The sequence below is a fragment of the Mesoplodon densirostris genome, chromosome 8 (genome assembly GCF_025265405.1).
Source record: "Mesoplodon densirostris isolate mMesDen1 chromosome 8, mMesDen1 primary haplotype, whole genome shotgun sequence".
In the NCBI taxonomy this organism is placed as follows: domain Eukaryota; kingdom Metazoa; phylum Chordata; class Mammalia; order Artiodactyla; family Ziphiidae; genus Mesoplodon; species Mesoplodon densirostris.
Genome location: NC_082668.1, coordinates 368,503 through 381,664, shown reverse-complemented (window position 1 = coordinate 381,664; position 13,162 = coordinate 368,503). Strand labels below are relative to the sequence as shown.

The window sequence follows — 13,162 nt, the reverse complement described above, 5'->3', positions numbered from 1 at the left end:
ACCTTAACAGAGGGAACATTAAAGCGAGCACTGGGCGTGCTCAGAGGAGACAGGGACGCTGCTACTCGGACACAGCCTGGTCAGGCCTTGTGAGGTTGGCATGTTAGGCTGGCGCTCAGAGCCCAGGCATGGCTGATGCCGGCCGGGCCCGGGGCTGCCCACAACCGTTTTCATCTTTACTGGTGTCTGAAGACGTCCACGAGGAGATCAGCGACCCCGATGGAACTGCCTGGACACAGTCATTGTGAAACTATAGTAAGCAAAACACAATAACTAATTTATTAGTATCTTCGGGGCACAGGTGAGGGCAGGAGAAGGCTGCCCTGCAGGCTGCTCCCCGGGGAGTCCCGCTTCGCCCCCCGGACGCTGTGCACATGCGGCTCCTGCCTTGCGGATGGCAGACGGGGGTCCTGTCCCTCTATGTCCACAGCTGCCCCAGCGGCCTGTGTGCAGCGGCCTGGATGGCACCCTCAGACAGCATGCAGATTTCCTGGTGGACGTCCTCAATGCTCCTGGAGGCGTCGACTGTCTGGGCCGGGGCAGGGGGGAGAGACAGGTTAATGTTCTCAGCGGGTGGGGCAGGTTCCGGAGGGCACAGCTTCCACTCCTCTGGGGTCCTTGACCCCCGGCCTCGCCTGGGGACAGTGAGCTGGATGGGCCCTTGGGACTGAGCCGCCCGGCCCCCTGGCTGCAGCCCCGGTCAGACGCTCACCCCCAGGGGACCCCAGTGCCACCAGCAGAGCCGGCGAGGGCAGCGCCCACTCCTGCCCCTCCACGGCCGCGCCCGGACCTGCCTGGACCACAAGTTCTGCCGGGAGCCCAACTCGGGTCCGACTCCTCTCCCTGGTACGATGGGCTTCGTCCCCATAGCTGGCTGCCCCACCTTGCTGACGCACAGACCTCGGTCACCGGGGGGCCAGCCCACGAGAGGAGCGACTCTCCACCGGAGGGAGGGACACATACCGGGCCACATGGGGGTAGGCGTGCCTGGGAGCGCCCTCCTCAGCCAAGGCTCGGCCCTGGGCGCCAAGAGCCTCTAGGCAGCCCCTGGGGCAGCAAACTCTGGAAAAGCTCCAGGGTGTAGACACGCTCAGACAGCTGTAACCACTGCACTGAAGTCTATGAGGAGCGACACCACCTCCTCGCGGGCCCCCCTGCCCCGCCTGAAGGTCACCTTGCCGGCCGCGGCCCAGCTGCAGAGCTCTGGCACAGAACCATCCCAGGCAGCTGACGGTGCGTGGCACCTCCCATGTGAACGCGTACGTGGACACCCCTCGTCCTCTGGGGGCCCAGATAACCACCTCTGTCTCTTCCTCCATAAAATGGAACCAGGGACACCTCGGGACGCTGGGCCGGGAAAGCACAGGGTGAGACCAGAGATCGATTGTAATGGGCCGGGACCGGGAAGGGCCCGGAAGTGAAGGGAACTGATCAGAAGGAGCCGGGGCTGGGGTGGGGGTCACCCAGGGGCCAGACCTGGGGCAATCTGCGCCTCCAATTGCGAGGAAAACAGGTTGCTGGTAAGCGGTACAAACATTGAGTCCGTGCAAGTGTAAACATATAAACGAACTGGAAGTCTATGAGCAGCGAGGTTTTTATGTGGTTTCAAAGCACCACCTCACAGAGGGACGCGGAGTGACTTCACCGTGAACCGCTTAACCCAGAGGTCAAGGGGAGCATCACTGGAGCGTGACACACCGAAGGTGCGCAGCCCGTGACGGGGCAGCGACAGCCCACCAAGGACACACGACCTGATCCAATCACAAAGTCAATCTGAGGTTCGGCTACAAAGCGACTGTTGCAACCTTCAAAAAAGTCAAGGTTGAGAAAGTCACAGGCTGGAGGCCAGAGAGATGTGCCTGTGAACTACGTCCTTTGTTACCGGGGTCACTAGTGGGACCAGGGGGGTCAGGCAGTAGGAGCGCATCCATGTGACTGTCCCCATTTTGACAGGGAGGGGGTGTCAGGTACTAATTTATTCTCAAATGGTCCTGGGGAAGAGTTCCTTGTATCGTACTTGCAACTTTTCTGTAAGTTTGTGACTGGTTTAAAAATTTGAAAAATACTAAGAAAAATAAATTTTCAGATAAACAGAAGCTGCGAATGCTATGCCAGGAGACCTACCTGGCCACAAACCAGCACCACCCAGAGCAGGACAGTGGGGAGGCAAAGCTGGAGGGTGAGGGAGAAGCACAAGGTGCCAGAACTGAGAACCCAAACCCCGGAACCTGCCCAAGTGGCGAGGACACTGCAGCAGTAAGAGGAGCAGCGGCCATGCCAGGTGGGCGCGTGCAGGGAGGACGGGCCGGGGCGCCAGGTCACGTGTCCTGAGGTGGACAGGCGCCAGGCTGCGGGGAAGGAGAGCAGGAAGGTGACAGCTGTGGCGGGTGCGGGCCGCCTGGGGTCAGTGAAGGCCCCACGCTTGACCCGGTTACACGGGAGCTGAAAGTGCCGCTGCCTGACACCCGCGGACTCGGCCTTCTGGATGCTGGCCTTGCACAGCTGACGTCCAGCAGGGGACGGGAGCCCGCTGGACGGCCGGCTTGGCACAGGGTCCCCCGCACAGGACGCCTGCTCTGGAGCCGCTGCCCGTGCAGCCCTGCCCTGGGCCAGCATCGGCACCGACCCACGTCCTGCACCAACCCCAGGACCAGAAAGCGCTGCCCCCAGGAGGGCCCGGGCACCGTGCCCACCTTCCAGGGCAGACTCGAGTCTCCCAGGAGCTGCTGGAAGCGCTGCAGGGCCCGCTGCTGGAAAGGGCTGCTCTCGTAGCGTTCACGGCCGAACTCGCCCCTCGCGGCGGCCTCTGCCAGCTCTAGCTGCAGGAACACGACCAGGTCCGGTTTGGGGAGGCCCACGTCCGGCTGCTTGCACCAGTCCAGGGAGAAATTCTGCCGACGAAGAACCCAACCGTTATGGAGCCAGCTTAATGCGGTCTCATCCCTGGCTTCAAAATTCAACAAAAAGGGGGAAAAGCGAGCTGACGTTTGAGGGGAGTTCTTACACAGCAGCAGCTCTGTCCTTTAGGTCTCCAGCGTTTTGCTTTCTCTCACATCACCTTCCTGTGTTTTGACGTGTGAATACGTTCACAGTGGACAGAACACCCCGGGGCCCAGGACGCGTCACTCAGGGCCCGGGACCGAGGGCATCATGCGTGTGCCCCACACCCTCTGGCCAAGCAGCGGCAGCAGACGGGCCAGGGCATCACCCCCTTCCACAGAGACGGGAAGACCCCAATCCTGGAGACGCTCGCCAGCGCCCCCTGTGCTGTCTCCTGCATGTCCCCTCTCATTCATCCTCACAACTCTAAAAATAGTGTCCCCACTTCTAGAGGAAGAGAGAGCCACACAGCTCTGAAGACTTAGGGTTAGAACCCAGCTGTGGGCTCAGAGCCTTGTGCCGCCAGGACAACCTTACTGGAGAAGGGAGCCCGTCGGCCCTGCCCGAGCCTGCGTGCTCTTCACAGACGGAGCCGTGTGGCCAGTACCTCAGGGGACTGCCCTAAAGGAGGACCCTGCTAGCTCGTGCAGGAAGACTGGCAGGGTTAGAAGGCTGTCATTTTGCAGCCCTTCGTGAATTAACCATGATCAAAGACTGTTACCACAAAAAGTAGATAACCAGGCACGCTGTGCCTCTTGATAGGCAACTTGGGAAAATAAAAAATTCAAAAATTTTAGCAGAAGGAAGAAAAGAGATGCAGGAACCTATGTATCGAGAGATTCGAGAGACATTTCAAGAATGGACCTTAACTGGCTGGATTCTGATTCAATGGAACTGTAAAAACACAAGACGGATCAAACAGCTCCTGAGAGCGCTGGGAACTCTGCACACTGAATGATGACATTCTGGAATGGGGTGAGACGAGGTTTCTGAAAAGCTGTTTTGGGGATGTGCACCGAAATGTTTATGAAGGGACTGATGATGTGTCTGGGGGTCACAGAGACCAGAAGGTTCTGGGGCAGGTGACAGTGCTGGGTGGCTTATTTTCTCTGCTGGTATATGTTTGAAAATTTTAAAGTAAAAAGCAGGAAAAAAGGGCAGTGTAGTCACTGCCATTATGCCTGTGAAACAGCAGCTCCCTGGAACGGGGGGTCAGGAACACAGCATGAAAGCACCCCAGACACTCTCACCATCTTTTCCGCAAACAAGACACTGGATGAAACAGGTCTGTCGATGACCATACGTGTAAACGTATGATGTGAAATGTGTCGGCCAAATGGAAAACGCAGTTGTATCTATGAAAACAACCTGTAGCTACAAAAAAGGTTTCTCTTCTTGTCGATAAAGACCAAGTTAAGGGACTTCCCTGGTGGCGCTGTGGTTAAGAATCCGCCTGCCAATGCAGGGGACATGGGTTCGATCCCTGGTCCGGGAAAATCCCACATGCCATCGAGCAACTAAGCCTGTGCGCCACCACTACTGAGCCTTCACTCTAGAGCCCGCGAGCCACAACTACTCAGCCTGCAAGCTGCAACTACTGAAGCATGCGCGCCTAAAGCCCGTGCTCCACAACAAGAGAAGCCACCGCTGTGAGAAGCCCACGCACCACAACGAGGAGTAGACCCCGCTCACCACAACTAGACAGAGCCCGCACCCAGAAATGAAGATCCAACACAGCCAAAAATAAATAAGTAATAAATAAAAACAAAAATAAATTAAAAAAAAAAAAAAAAAAAAGACCAAGTTAACCTGGCGAACACGGGGATCTCAAACCCCTAGAGGCAGTGACATGAAGAGACTCGTGCTGTGACTGCTCTGTGCCCACGGGGACCACGCTGAGTCCACACCAGGCACAAACCACGTGCTGGGGCCGAGCTGCACTCACCTCCTTGGCGCTGGTGAAGGCGACCCCAGAAAAGGCATACCTGTCCACGACCAGGGTGACGCCCTGGCTCAGCTTCTCCTTAATTAGCGGCCTACAAAAAAGAGAATGCCTGTGAGCCGTGGTCCTGGCTTCATAGGCCCTGAAGTCTCATGCTCAAATCACCCTGATGACACAATTCAATTCAGAAGCCAACATGATGAAGGGATCACGCACGGGCAGCAATCTGTAGCCTGACTTTCATCCCCCAAGGCTCTGAATCTTCACTCCCAGCAAAGCCCAGCACGAAAAGACCACTCCACTAACGGGGATAAATACAACTGGCATTGGCAGCTGTCCAGAGGCAGCTCGGCTGTCCGGGAGTGGAGGGGCCGGGCCAACGGGAGGGAAGGCTGGACGTGGCCCGGAGGTGATGAAGGGTGTTCCTGCGTCCACCTGGGAGCCAGGACACCCTCCAGCAGGAGGCAGCAGGTCCCCACCACCCTCCGGCCCCGAGACCTTAGCAGGATGGGTGCAGACAGAGGTTTGGCATTGGCCAGAAGCACTGCTTGCACTTTGGGGAACAAAAGACATCTGCTACTGTTACGGTGAGAAGCTCACAGAACAGCACAGCGGGGGGCACCTCCAACAGTGAGACGCCATTCCCAACACAGCGTCATTCCTAAGTGCAAATATCAACACTTAAAACTACCTAATCTTGTGAACAGAACACTGGTAGAATATGGCATGAGCACAGAAGATGCAACGGTACAGAGAACGAGAGAGATGCCCCATACACGCCCTCCTGACACATTGCTAACAAAGCAAAGCACATTGACCACACAGGTGGCTGCCTTTATATCAGACAGAAGGTGAGTCAAGACAACAGGTATCTGCTGACTTTGTTTAGAAGTGAATGGGCCTGCTTACCGACAGGGGAGGGCAGGGCTTGGATGGAAAGGGGATGGGCAGGGCAGTGACCTTTCTGTATGATTCTGACTCTTAGAACCACTTCATGTTTTACGTATTCAAAAACTGAAATCAACAAGAATGGGAAAAAAAAGAAAAAAACCCTAAAATTGTACACAAAGTCAAATGAACCTACCCGTATCCCAAATGAACACAGTGGAAGGGCAAAGGCGTGCCTGAGATGTTTGGACACAGCACCGTGTGCCCTCGTTCTAACAACAGAGCCGCAACCACCCGGGAGCCCCAGGCAGGCTTTACGTAGGTGGGGGCAGTGATCCTAAAACCAGCCCGTGGAGGGCAGGATGGGGCAGATGAGCCCGAGTGCTGGATGCGAGGGCAGGGGTCAGACAGATGCAGGGCACGTAAACACATGCAGAAGCTGAGCAGATGTCGGCCTCTAAAGTCCACCCTCCACAAAGAGCAGAGAACAGCCGGCCCCGGCTAAAGCAGGAGAAGGCACGAAAAGCCAGAATACCTTGTCACACCAAAAACATGTCCAAGGGACGAAGGAGCCAGCCTGAAGGGACTCCCACAGGCCAAGGCTGGAACAGTCTGAACAGCAGAACGACTAACAGTAGTGCTTATGACCCACTGAGTCCATCCTGATGATGGACGGACGGATGGACGGACGGGGAAGGCAGGAAAGCTCTTCCTTATGCAGAATGCCAGCTGATCAGTGTGGAGGGAATGACAGAATCAGAACATCACAATAACAGCCTCCAGCAGGAGGACTAACCAACACAAACTAGGAGGTGAGTTTCACAGAAAGGGGATATTTATGGTTTTATGAATTCGCCTTTTGACTATTTACAACAGGAAAGAGAGTCACTTAGTGGAAGAGCCTGGCCAGCAGCCCCCTCACTAATCAGGGGAAACCCAAGTGGCCTCGCATCCCGCCACGATGCCCTCAAGAGGACCCAATGTCACTTCTGCAGTATTCCTACCAAACATGCAAACCCAAATCTAGTCATGAGGAAACATCAGGTAAACCCAGCATTTCATGAAACAGCGCTTGATTTTTAAAAAGAGTGAGCCAATGGTAAAGTAAATATGGCAAAATGTTCCTCACAGGTGAAGCTCAGGGACGGGCACCCGGGAATTCTAGGTGCCACTCCTGCAGCTTCCCCGACTGACTGAAACGATTTCAGAATAAAAAGTTTAAAAACAGGAAGAGAAGAACATTGCTAAATTGCTACGGAAAGTAAGAGATATTGCTCATTTCCAGGAATTTAATTCCTGGATGGCCCAAGAGGATCAGTAGGTTTTGACAAACAGCCGGGGAGGGAAGCGGAGGCTGTTACTGCAATCGGTGCCAGGGAAACCGCGCAGCAGCTGGGAGGGGGGATGACTTCCACAACCAGCAACTGACCTGGTAAAGACGCAGCACAGCAAAAGGGCAGAAAACCAGGGGCTGAGGAAGTAACCAGAGTCCACTCAGAAAGTGCTCCAAGCACCAGGGTGAACTCAAAACAGCCTAGATTAACTGAGCACCCATTCCCAGGCCCGCCCAGCACACCAGACCTGAGGGGTACTAGGGGCCACAGCACTGCCCGGCATCCGACCTGTCAGCCAAGGACTTCCAAGTGTCAGCAAACCTGATCTGATGGCAGTGGCTGGAATAATCAGAAGGGGGAGCTGTGGCAGAACAAATGGCCCAGAGACTCGCAGGCCTGTGTCCTGGAAGCAGACAGCAGTTAGGGAATGGAGTCAGAACTGTTTCTCATTTTCAGTTGCTCTGACATTACTTTTCTACAAATCCACAAAAAGCGAAAATCACAACATTTATGTCGATAAACTCCAGATGTGTTAAAGACTGTAAATCTGCCCTCATTTTCATCTAATACACGGAGGGGGAGGCCTTTCCAGACAAGACCACCAGCTAAGCCACAGCCAGAGGAGAGCAGTGGAGGCTTGCTTGTGAGAGGGAACAGGCACAACCGCCTGGACGTCCTTCCACTGGCATCGCTCAATCCAAGGTGGAGCAGCCTTTCCGGAGAGCAGGCCGCTGGGACGGGAGAGAAGAGGAAGAGTGGAAATCGTGAGGCAGACTTAGGATGCCAGCCGTGAGGTAATCTGTACGGTAGGATCCCACTCATTCACGTGAAAACAAAACACCTCTGATGACATATGTGTTACCTACATACGTGTGTAAATGGAAACAGAAGCACCTCAGAGTGTACCCCACAGGCACTTCGTCAACAGTTGTGCTGGGTGAAGAGGGAATCCACCAAGACGATGTAAATCAAAAAGAGGGCGCGAGAGGGCACACCCCAACATAAACTCAACTTCACTTAATGATGTGTCAACACTGGTTCATCAAAGATATGGGGCCTCCCTGGTGGCGCAGTGGTTGAGAGTCCGCCTGCCGATGCAGGGGACGCGGGTTCGTGCCCCGGGCCGGGAAGATCCCACATGCCGCGGAGCGGCTGGGCCCGTGAGCCATGGCCGCTGGGACTGCGCATCCGGAGCCTGTGCTCCGCAACGGGAGAGGCCACAACAGTGAGACGCCCGCATACCGCAAAAAGAAAAAAAAAAGATATAAATAAGAGCAGCTCTGGGTGAGGAGGAAGGGACAGGGGTATGGGGGTGACTCTTTTCTGTGTACCTAAAACTCCCTAAAGTCTATTAATTACAAAAAGCCGGGAGCGGGGGGCGGGGAGAAGAAAAAAAAGCATTAACTAGTGCTCTTTGGGATCCGTGAATAAAAGAACCTTGTAAAGGTACAGCCTCCAGCATGACTCTCAACCACTCAGAAACAAGAGCCGCATTCAGAGTCTCAGGGGGAGGCACAGAAGCGGGGAGGGGGCGACAGAAGGACAAGGTTGTTTACACGTGTTCCCAGCGGTTCGCAGAGAAAAGCAGGTGCACCGAGTGATCCTCCACCTCGCTTCTCTTTTCCAAGTAGGAACTCAGAAGCTTGCCAATTTCAGTTGATCTTTCTAAAACAAAAGAGAACAACACAAAAGTGAGGTCAGGCTCTCCATCTACATTAATAGTTTGTGCCAAATGTCCAGGCCCTGACTCAAGTCTAACTTTGAGTTTTATTTTATAATAACTTTAGACAGATTCAGACCTTTTCCTGAGAAAGAGCAGCAGTGTGCAGACACACTGGGATGAAAAATGCTTTAGGAAGAAGGAACTCAGGTAGGAAGCAGCAACTGCAAAGGAACTGCCAACCAAGGGGGACTGGTACCAACCAGGAGCTACCTCGATACCAAAAGAAGGATATTCAACTCCCAAAGTCGGCCCTCCACATCTGAGGTTCTACATTTTTGCATTCCACCAACCCGGGACTTCGTAGTACTGTATGTGTTTATTGAAAAAAATATGCGTATAAGTGGACCACTGCAGTTCAAACCCATGTTGTTCAAGGATCAACTGTATAGGATTTGTAGACTGGCTGGCTTAAAGATTAAAATGATAAATATTCAAAAAAAGCACTTTCGGACTTCCCCGGTGGTTGAGATCCGCAGGGGGCACGGGTTCAATCCCTGATCAGTGAAGTTCCACATGCCACACAGTGTGGCCAAAAGAAAAAAAAAAAACAAGAAAATTTAAAAAGCATCCCCCCATCCCCCTACCCCTGGTTTGTAAACCTTGAGCTTCTCTTGATTAAGTGTTGATAATATTTTTACAGCATTTTCAAGATCAATGTTTTACCTTAAAAAATTAAAAATATGACACAAAACCCTTCACAGGGTAAACAGCCATGCAAGGGCCGGGGGCGGGAAACCCAAGACAAAACGGAGACTTGGATTACAAAGCAGCACCAGGAAACTTTTAGGGGTCACAGATACACTCATTCTCTTGGTTGTGAAGACGCTTTCCTGGGTGTACATGTGTCAAGACTCACTAAGCACGTAACTTTACTGCACATCAGCAGCGGGGCAGCTGCGCACAAACAGAACCACATACGCGTCCCTCTGAGGCTCGGGGAGCACAAGGGGACCCAGTCCCCGCGCTCCGACCCGCGGACAAACGAGGGCTAGTCCAGCGCAGGAGGCCTTCGCTTCTCGTCCTCAGGAGCCGGCGAGGACTCCGTAGCCCCCGGGTCCCCTCCCCGGCCCCCGGCATCCCGGAACCCCGCGCCCGCCGCGCCCACCCGGGAAGCGCAGCAGCTCGGCGCAGTGGCCCGCGGCGCACAGCGCGTCCACCAGCTTGCGGCTCTGCGTGCTCTTCCCCGCGCGGTCCACACCCTCCAGCACGATGAGAGCACCGCGCCTGCCCGCCATCGCCGCGCTTCCCGCCTCCGCCACCACCCCCAGCGTAGCTGGGCCGCCCGGACCTCCCATTGGCTGCAATGGGCCGGCGCCCACGGCGCGCGCCGGGATTGGCTCAGATGGGCCGGATTGGCTGGGACTAGTCCGGCGGAAGCGGCGCGACTGGCCCGACGGGGCTTCGGTCGCACCGCCTCTTCCGGGCCGGAAGCCGGGCGCGCCTTGTTCTCCGCGGGCCGCTGTCATGAGCGCGGGCGGTTGTCCCTGCTCCTAAAGTTCGGGGCTGCGGCCTCGGGGTCCGCCCGCCGCCGACTCCCCGACGGCGGGGACTTTGAGGGCGCGCGCCCCGGCACCGGGAAGCGCTCAGTCAGGTTGGCCGCTGTCGTCTTAGGGGCGGTTCCAGGTGAGACCGCGTCCGCCGCCTTCTCGTTGAGGGGTCCCGCCCTCTGGGCCTCGTGGCCCCGGAGGCCTGTCTCTAAGTACCGTCACGGTGGGGTCAGACCTCAATCTAAGGGGTTGGGGCGGACGCCAGCGTTCGGCCCTTGCCAAGCTGGGAGCCGCGTTTCCCAGAACTGCCTCTGGAATGCTCGAGTTTGCCGAGGAGAAATCCGGAGGCAGCCGGAAGTGTGGCCGTGAACTTCAGGGCTGCTCTCCAGGGAGGCTTCGTGAAGCACCTGCTTCCCTGCTGCAGACAAGAGACGGGCGAGGGCTTTCCAGGGCTGGGGACGGCAGCGGACTCCCGCGGGCTCCAGACCGTCCACCTCGGTGCTTGGGCTGAGGTCATGGCAACAGTTTACCTGACTTTCCTCCCCCACCTCATTCGGTGCAAGCCCCTGATTTCCCGTGACCCCAGACACCTATGGTCGCTTGACGTTTTCCTGATGGACCGTTGCTTGATTTGGTTGTGGGTTCTGAAAGGGTGGTAGATTCTATCATTCCCAATTATTGGCTTTCTTCCTTGATGTTGAGCTTGGCCCTGTGACTTCCAAGGCATCTGTAAAGTAACCAGAGCTGACTTTCAGGAAGAAACTTTAAAAGCTGTTGTGTGGGTCTCCCCTCCCCTTCCGGCCGCCAGTGTGAGAACAGCATGTGCACGATTAGGGCTGCTTTTTCACCCTGGACCCTGCAATGAACAAACAGCCACAGCCAAGCTACAGCCATTGCAGCTGATAGGTAGCACCAACAAGAAATAAACAGTTGTGATGATGAGTCCACCGAGACTTTGGGGTCCTTTGTTACTGCGGCACAACCTAGTGAAAGGTCGTTGATACAAACACTAGTACTTAATATTGCTTTTGAATAATGAGTCTTGTTCTGAAATTTTCATCTCCTTGCCTTCAAAAGGATGAAGGGATTAGGGATTACAGAACACAAGAGAACCTCCTGGGGTTGGGCAAGTCCCAGGACAGCCTTGTACCACATCCGTAGGATGAGCTTACCAGGCAGACAGGCAGGAACACGTGCAATACATCAGCTTGTGACTGCATAGCCTTCCTGGTCACCCATGGAAATGCGGAGAGCCTGGCTGCTGGGTCCTTGTATGCAGGGGATGCCCTTTTGATGGCAGAAATTGCTAAACTGACACAAGTACAGTGAAATTTCTTACTAAGATACAGGAAGCAATTTTGCTTCCACCTCTTCCAACATGCCTTTGACTGCAGGTACCAGAATGCCAGCCTAACTGGCTTAAATCACCAGGATATCTAATCATCTCACATAACACAAAGTCCAGAGTTAGGCAGCCAAGAACTGTTTCTGCTACTCAGTGATGTCAGATGTTGAGTCAACAACTTACCAGTTTTCTTAGCTTGTCCCTCGTGGTCACAGGGAGACTGCAGCGCCTCCATGCATGCAGTCGTGACTTCACATCCCTGACGCAGGTACAGGAGAGTCCTTGCATCTGTGCATCCGTCTCTGTGCTTGCTACGCTGAGAACTGTCTCTGCAGTCTGCCCAGAGCAGTGCGAGTCTCCACTGCCACGGGGGCCTGGTAGTGGGCACAAGGGCATCTGCTTCATGGAGGAAATGCCAGATAGGGCGCTGGGCCTGAGTGTGCTTGGGGCCAGTGAAGGCCCAGAAGCTGGCCGGACTTGCTGAAGCTGGCTGATGGGCACGTGGCACTTGTTAGGTCCTCTCTTTGTGAGTTTGAGACTTTCCATTAAAAAAGAGGGGGCTTCCCTGGTGGCGCAGTGGTTGAGAGTCCGCCTGCCGATGCAGGGGACACGGGTTCATGCCCTGGTCCGGGAAGACCCCACATGCCGGGGAGCGGCTGGGCCCGTGAGCCATGGCCGCTGAGCCTGCGCGTCCGGAGCCTGGGCTCTGCAACGGGAGAGGCCACAACAGTGAGAGGCCCGCGTACTGCAAAAAAAAAAAAAGAGGCCCCATAGCTCTCTTACTGTCCTATTGCACCTTCCATCACAGGAATTGGTCAGACTTGCTACTATCCATCAAAGACTTTCTCCCTGTTTTAGCTGGGTTGCAAGAGCAAAATGCCACAGGCTGAGTGGCTTAAACAGCAGAACATCTTCCTCACGGTTTTAGAGGCTGGAGGTCCAAGTTCAAGGTGCCAGGAGGGTTGATGTTCTCCTTCTGGGTTGCAGGTGGCCACCTTCTCACTGTCCTCACATAGCCTTCACACTGTACAGCTGTGGACAGAGAGAGGTCTGGTTTCTCTTCCTCTTAATGCTCGCTCAAATACAGTCACATTGCTGGTTTAGGGATTCAGCCTGTGACTTTTGGGGGGGATATTCAGTCCATAGCACTCACCTACTTCCAGAAGAATAAGATTGTGCTGGGCACATCAGTGCCCTGTTAGATGCCATCGCCCAGCCCTCCCTGCAGGTAGATGGGACCAGGGGGCTAAGTTACTGCCAATGAGATGTGAGCAGCAGTGGTGTGTGCTCCTTCAGACGGTGGACGGAGCACTCTCACTCTCCCCCAACCCCCCCACCTTCTTGCAATCCACCCTTGACCATGAAGACAATGGTGAGGCCCTTTGGGGGCAGTCGCCACGCTGGAAGGAATCTGGGTCCCTGAGTAACCCCGCGGAGCATGGCTGCCTGGCCCCTGGACTGTTAGATAAGAAATAAAATTCCTTCTGTGCTAGTGGATTTTGGTTGGGTTTCTTTGTTAGAGTAGCTTAGCCTTCCCCCAAAGCACTGGCTCTTGACTGGGGG

General features: G+C 55.1%; 1 protein-coding gene across 2 annotated transcripts; it reads right to left on the bottom strand.

Moving 5' to 3' along the window:
• Positions 1–256: 256 nt before the first annotated feature.
• DTYMK (deoxythymidylate kinase) lies at positions 257–10,019 on the bottom strand. Of its 2 annotated transcripts, none has more exons than XM_060106951.1 (5): positions 9,873–10,019; positions 8,601–8,709; positions 4,826–4,916; positions 2,694–2,891; positions 257–529 (listed from the first exon to the last, which is right to left on the bottom strand). In XM_060106951.1, the coding sequence occupies exons 1-5, from the start codon at positions 10,000–10,002 to the stop codon at positions 419–421; spliced, it is 639 nt and encodes a 212-aa protein (XP_059962934.1). In that variant the 5' UTR covers positions 10,003–10,019; the 3' UTR covers positions 257–418. The 2 variants fall into 2 exon arrangements, with proteins under 2 accessions (XP_059962934.1, XP_059962933.1); XM_060106950.1 differs by having other exon boundaries at positions 257–525.
• Positions 10,020–13,162: the final 3,143 nt, after the last annotated feature.

Coding starts and splice junctions, on each gene's coding strand:
- DTYMK (XM_060106950.1), bottom strand. CDS start 10,002: ATGGCGGGCAGGCGCGGTGCTCTCATCGTGCTGGAGGGTGTGGACCGC. Junction 8,710..9,872: donor CGAGCTGCTGCGCTTCCCGG/GTGGGCGCGGCG, acceptor CTTTTGTTTTAG/AAAGATCAACTGAAATTGGC. Junction 4,917..8,600: donor GCGAACCGCTGGGAACACGT/GTAAACAACCTT, acceptor TCTTTTTTGTAG/GCCGCTAATTAAGGAGAAGC.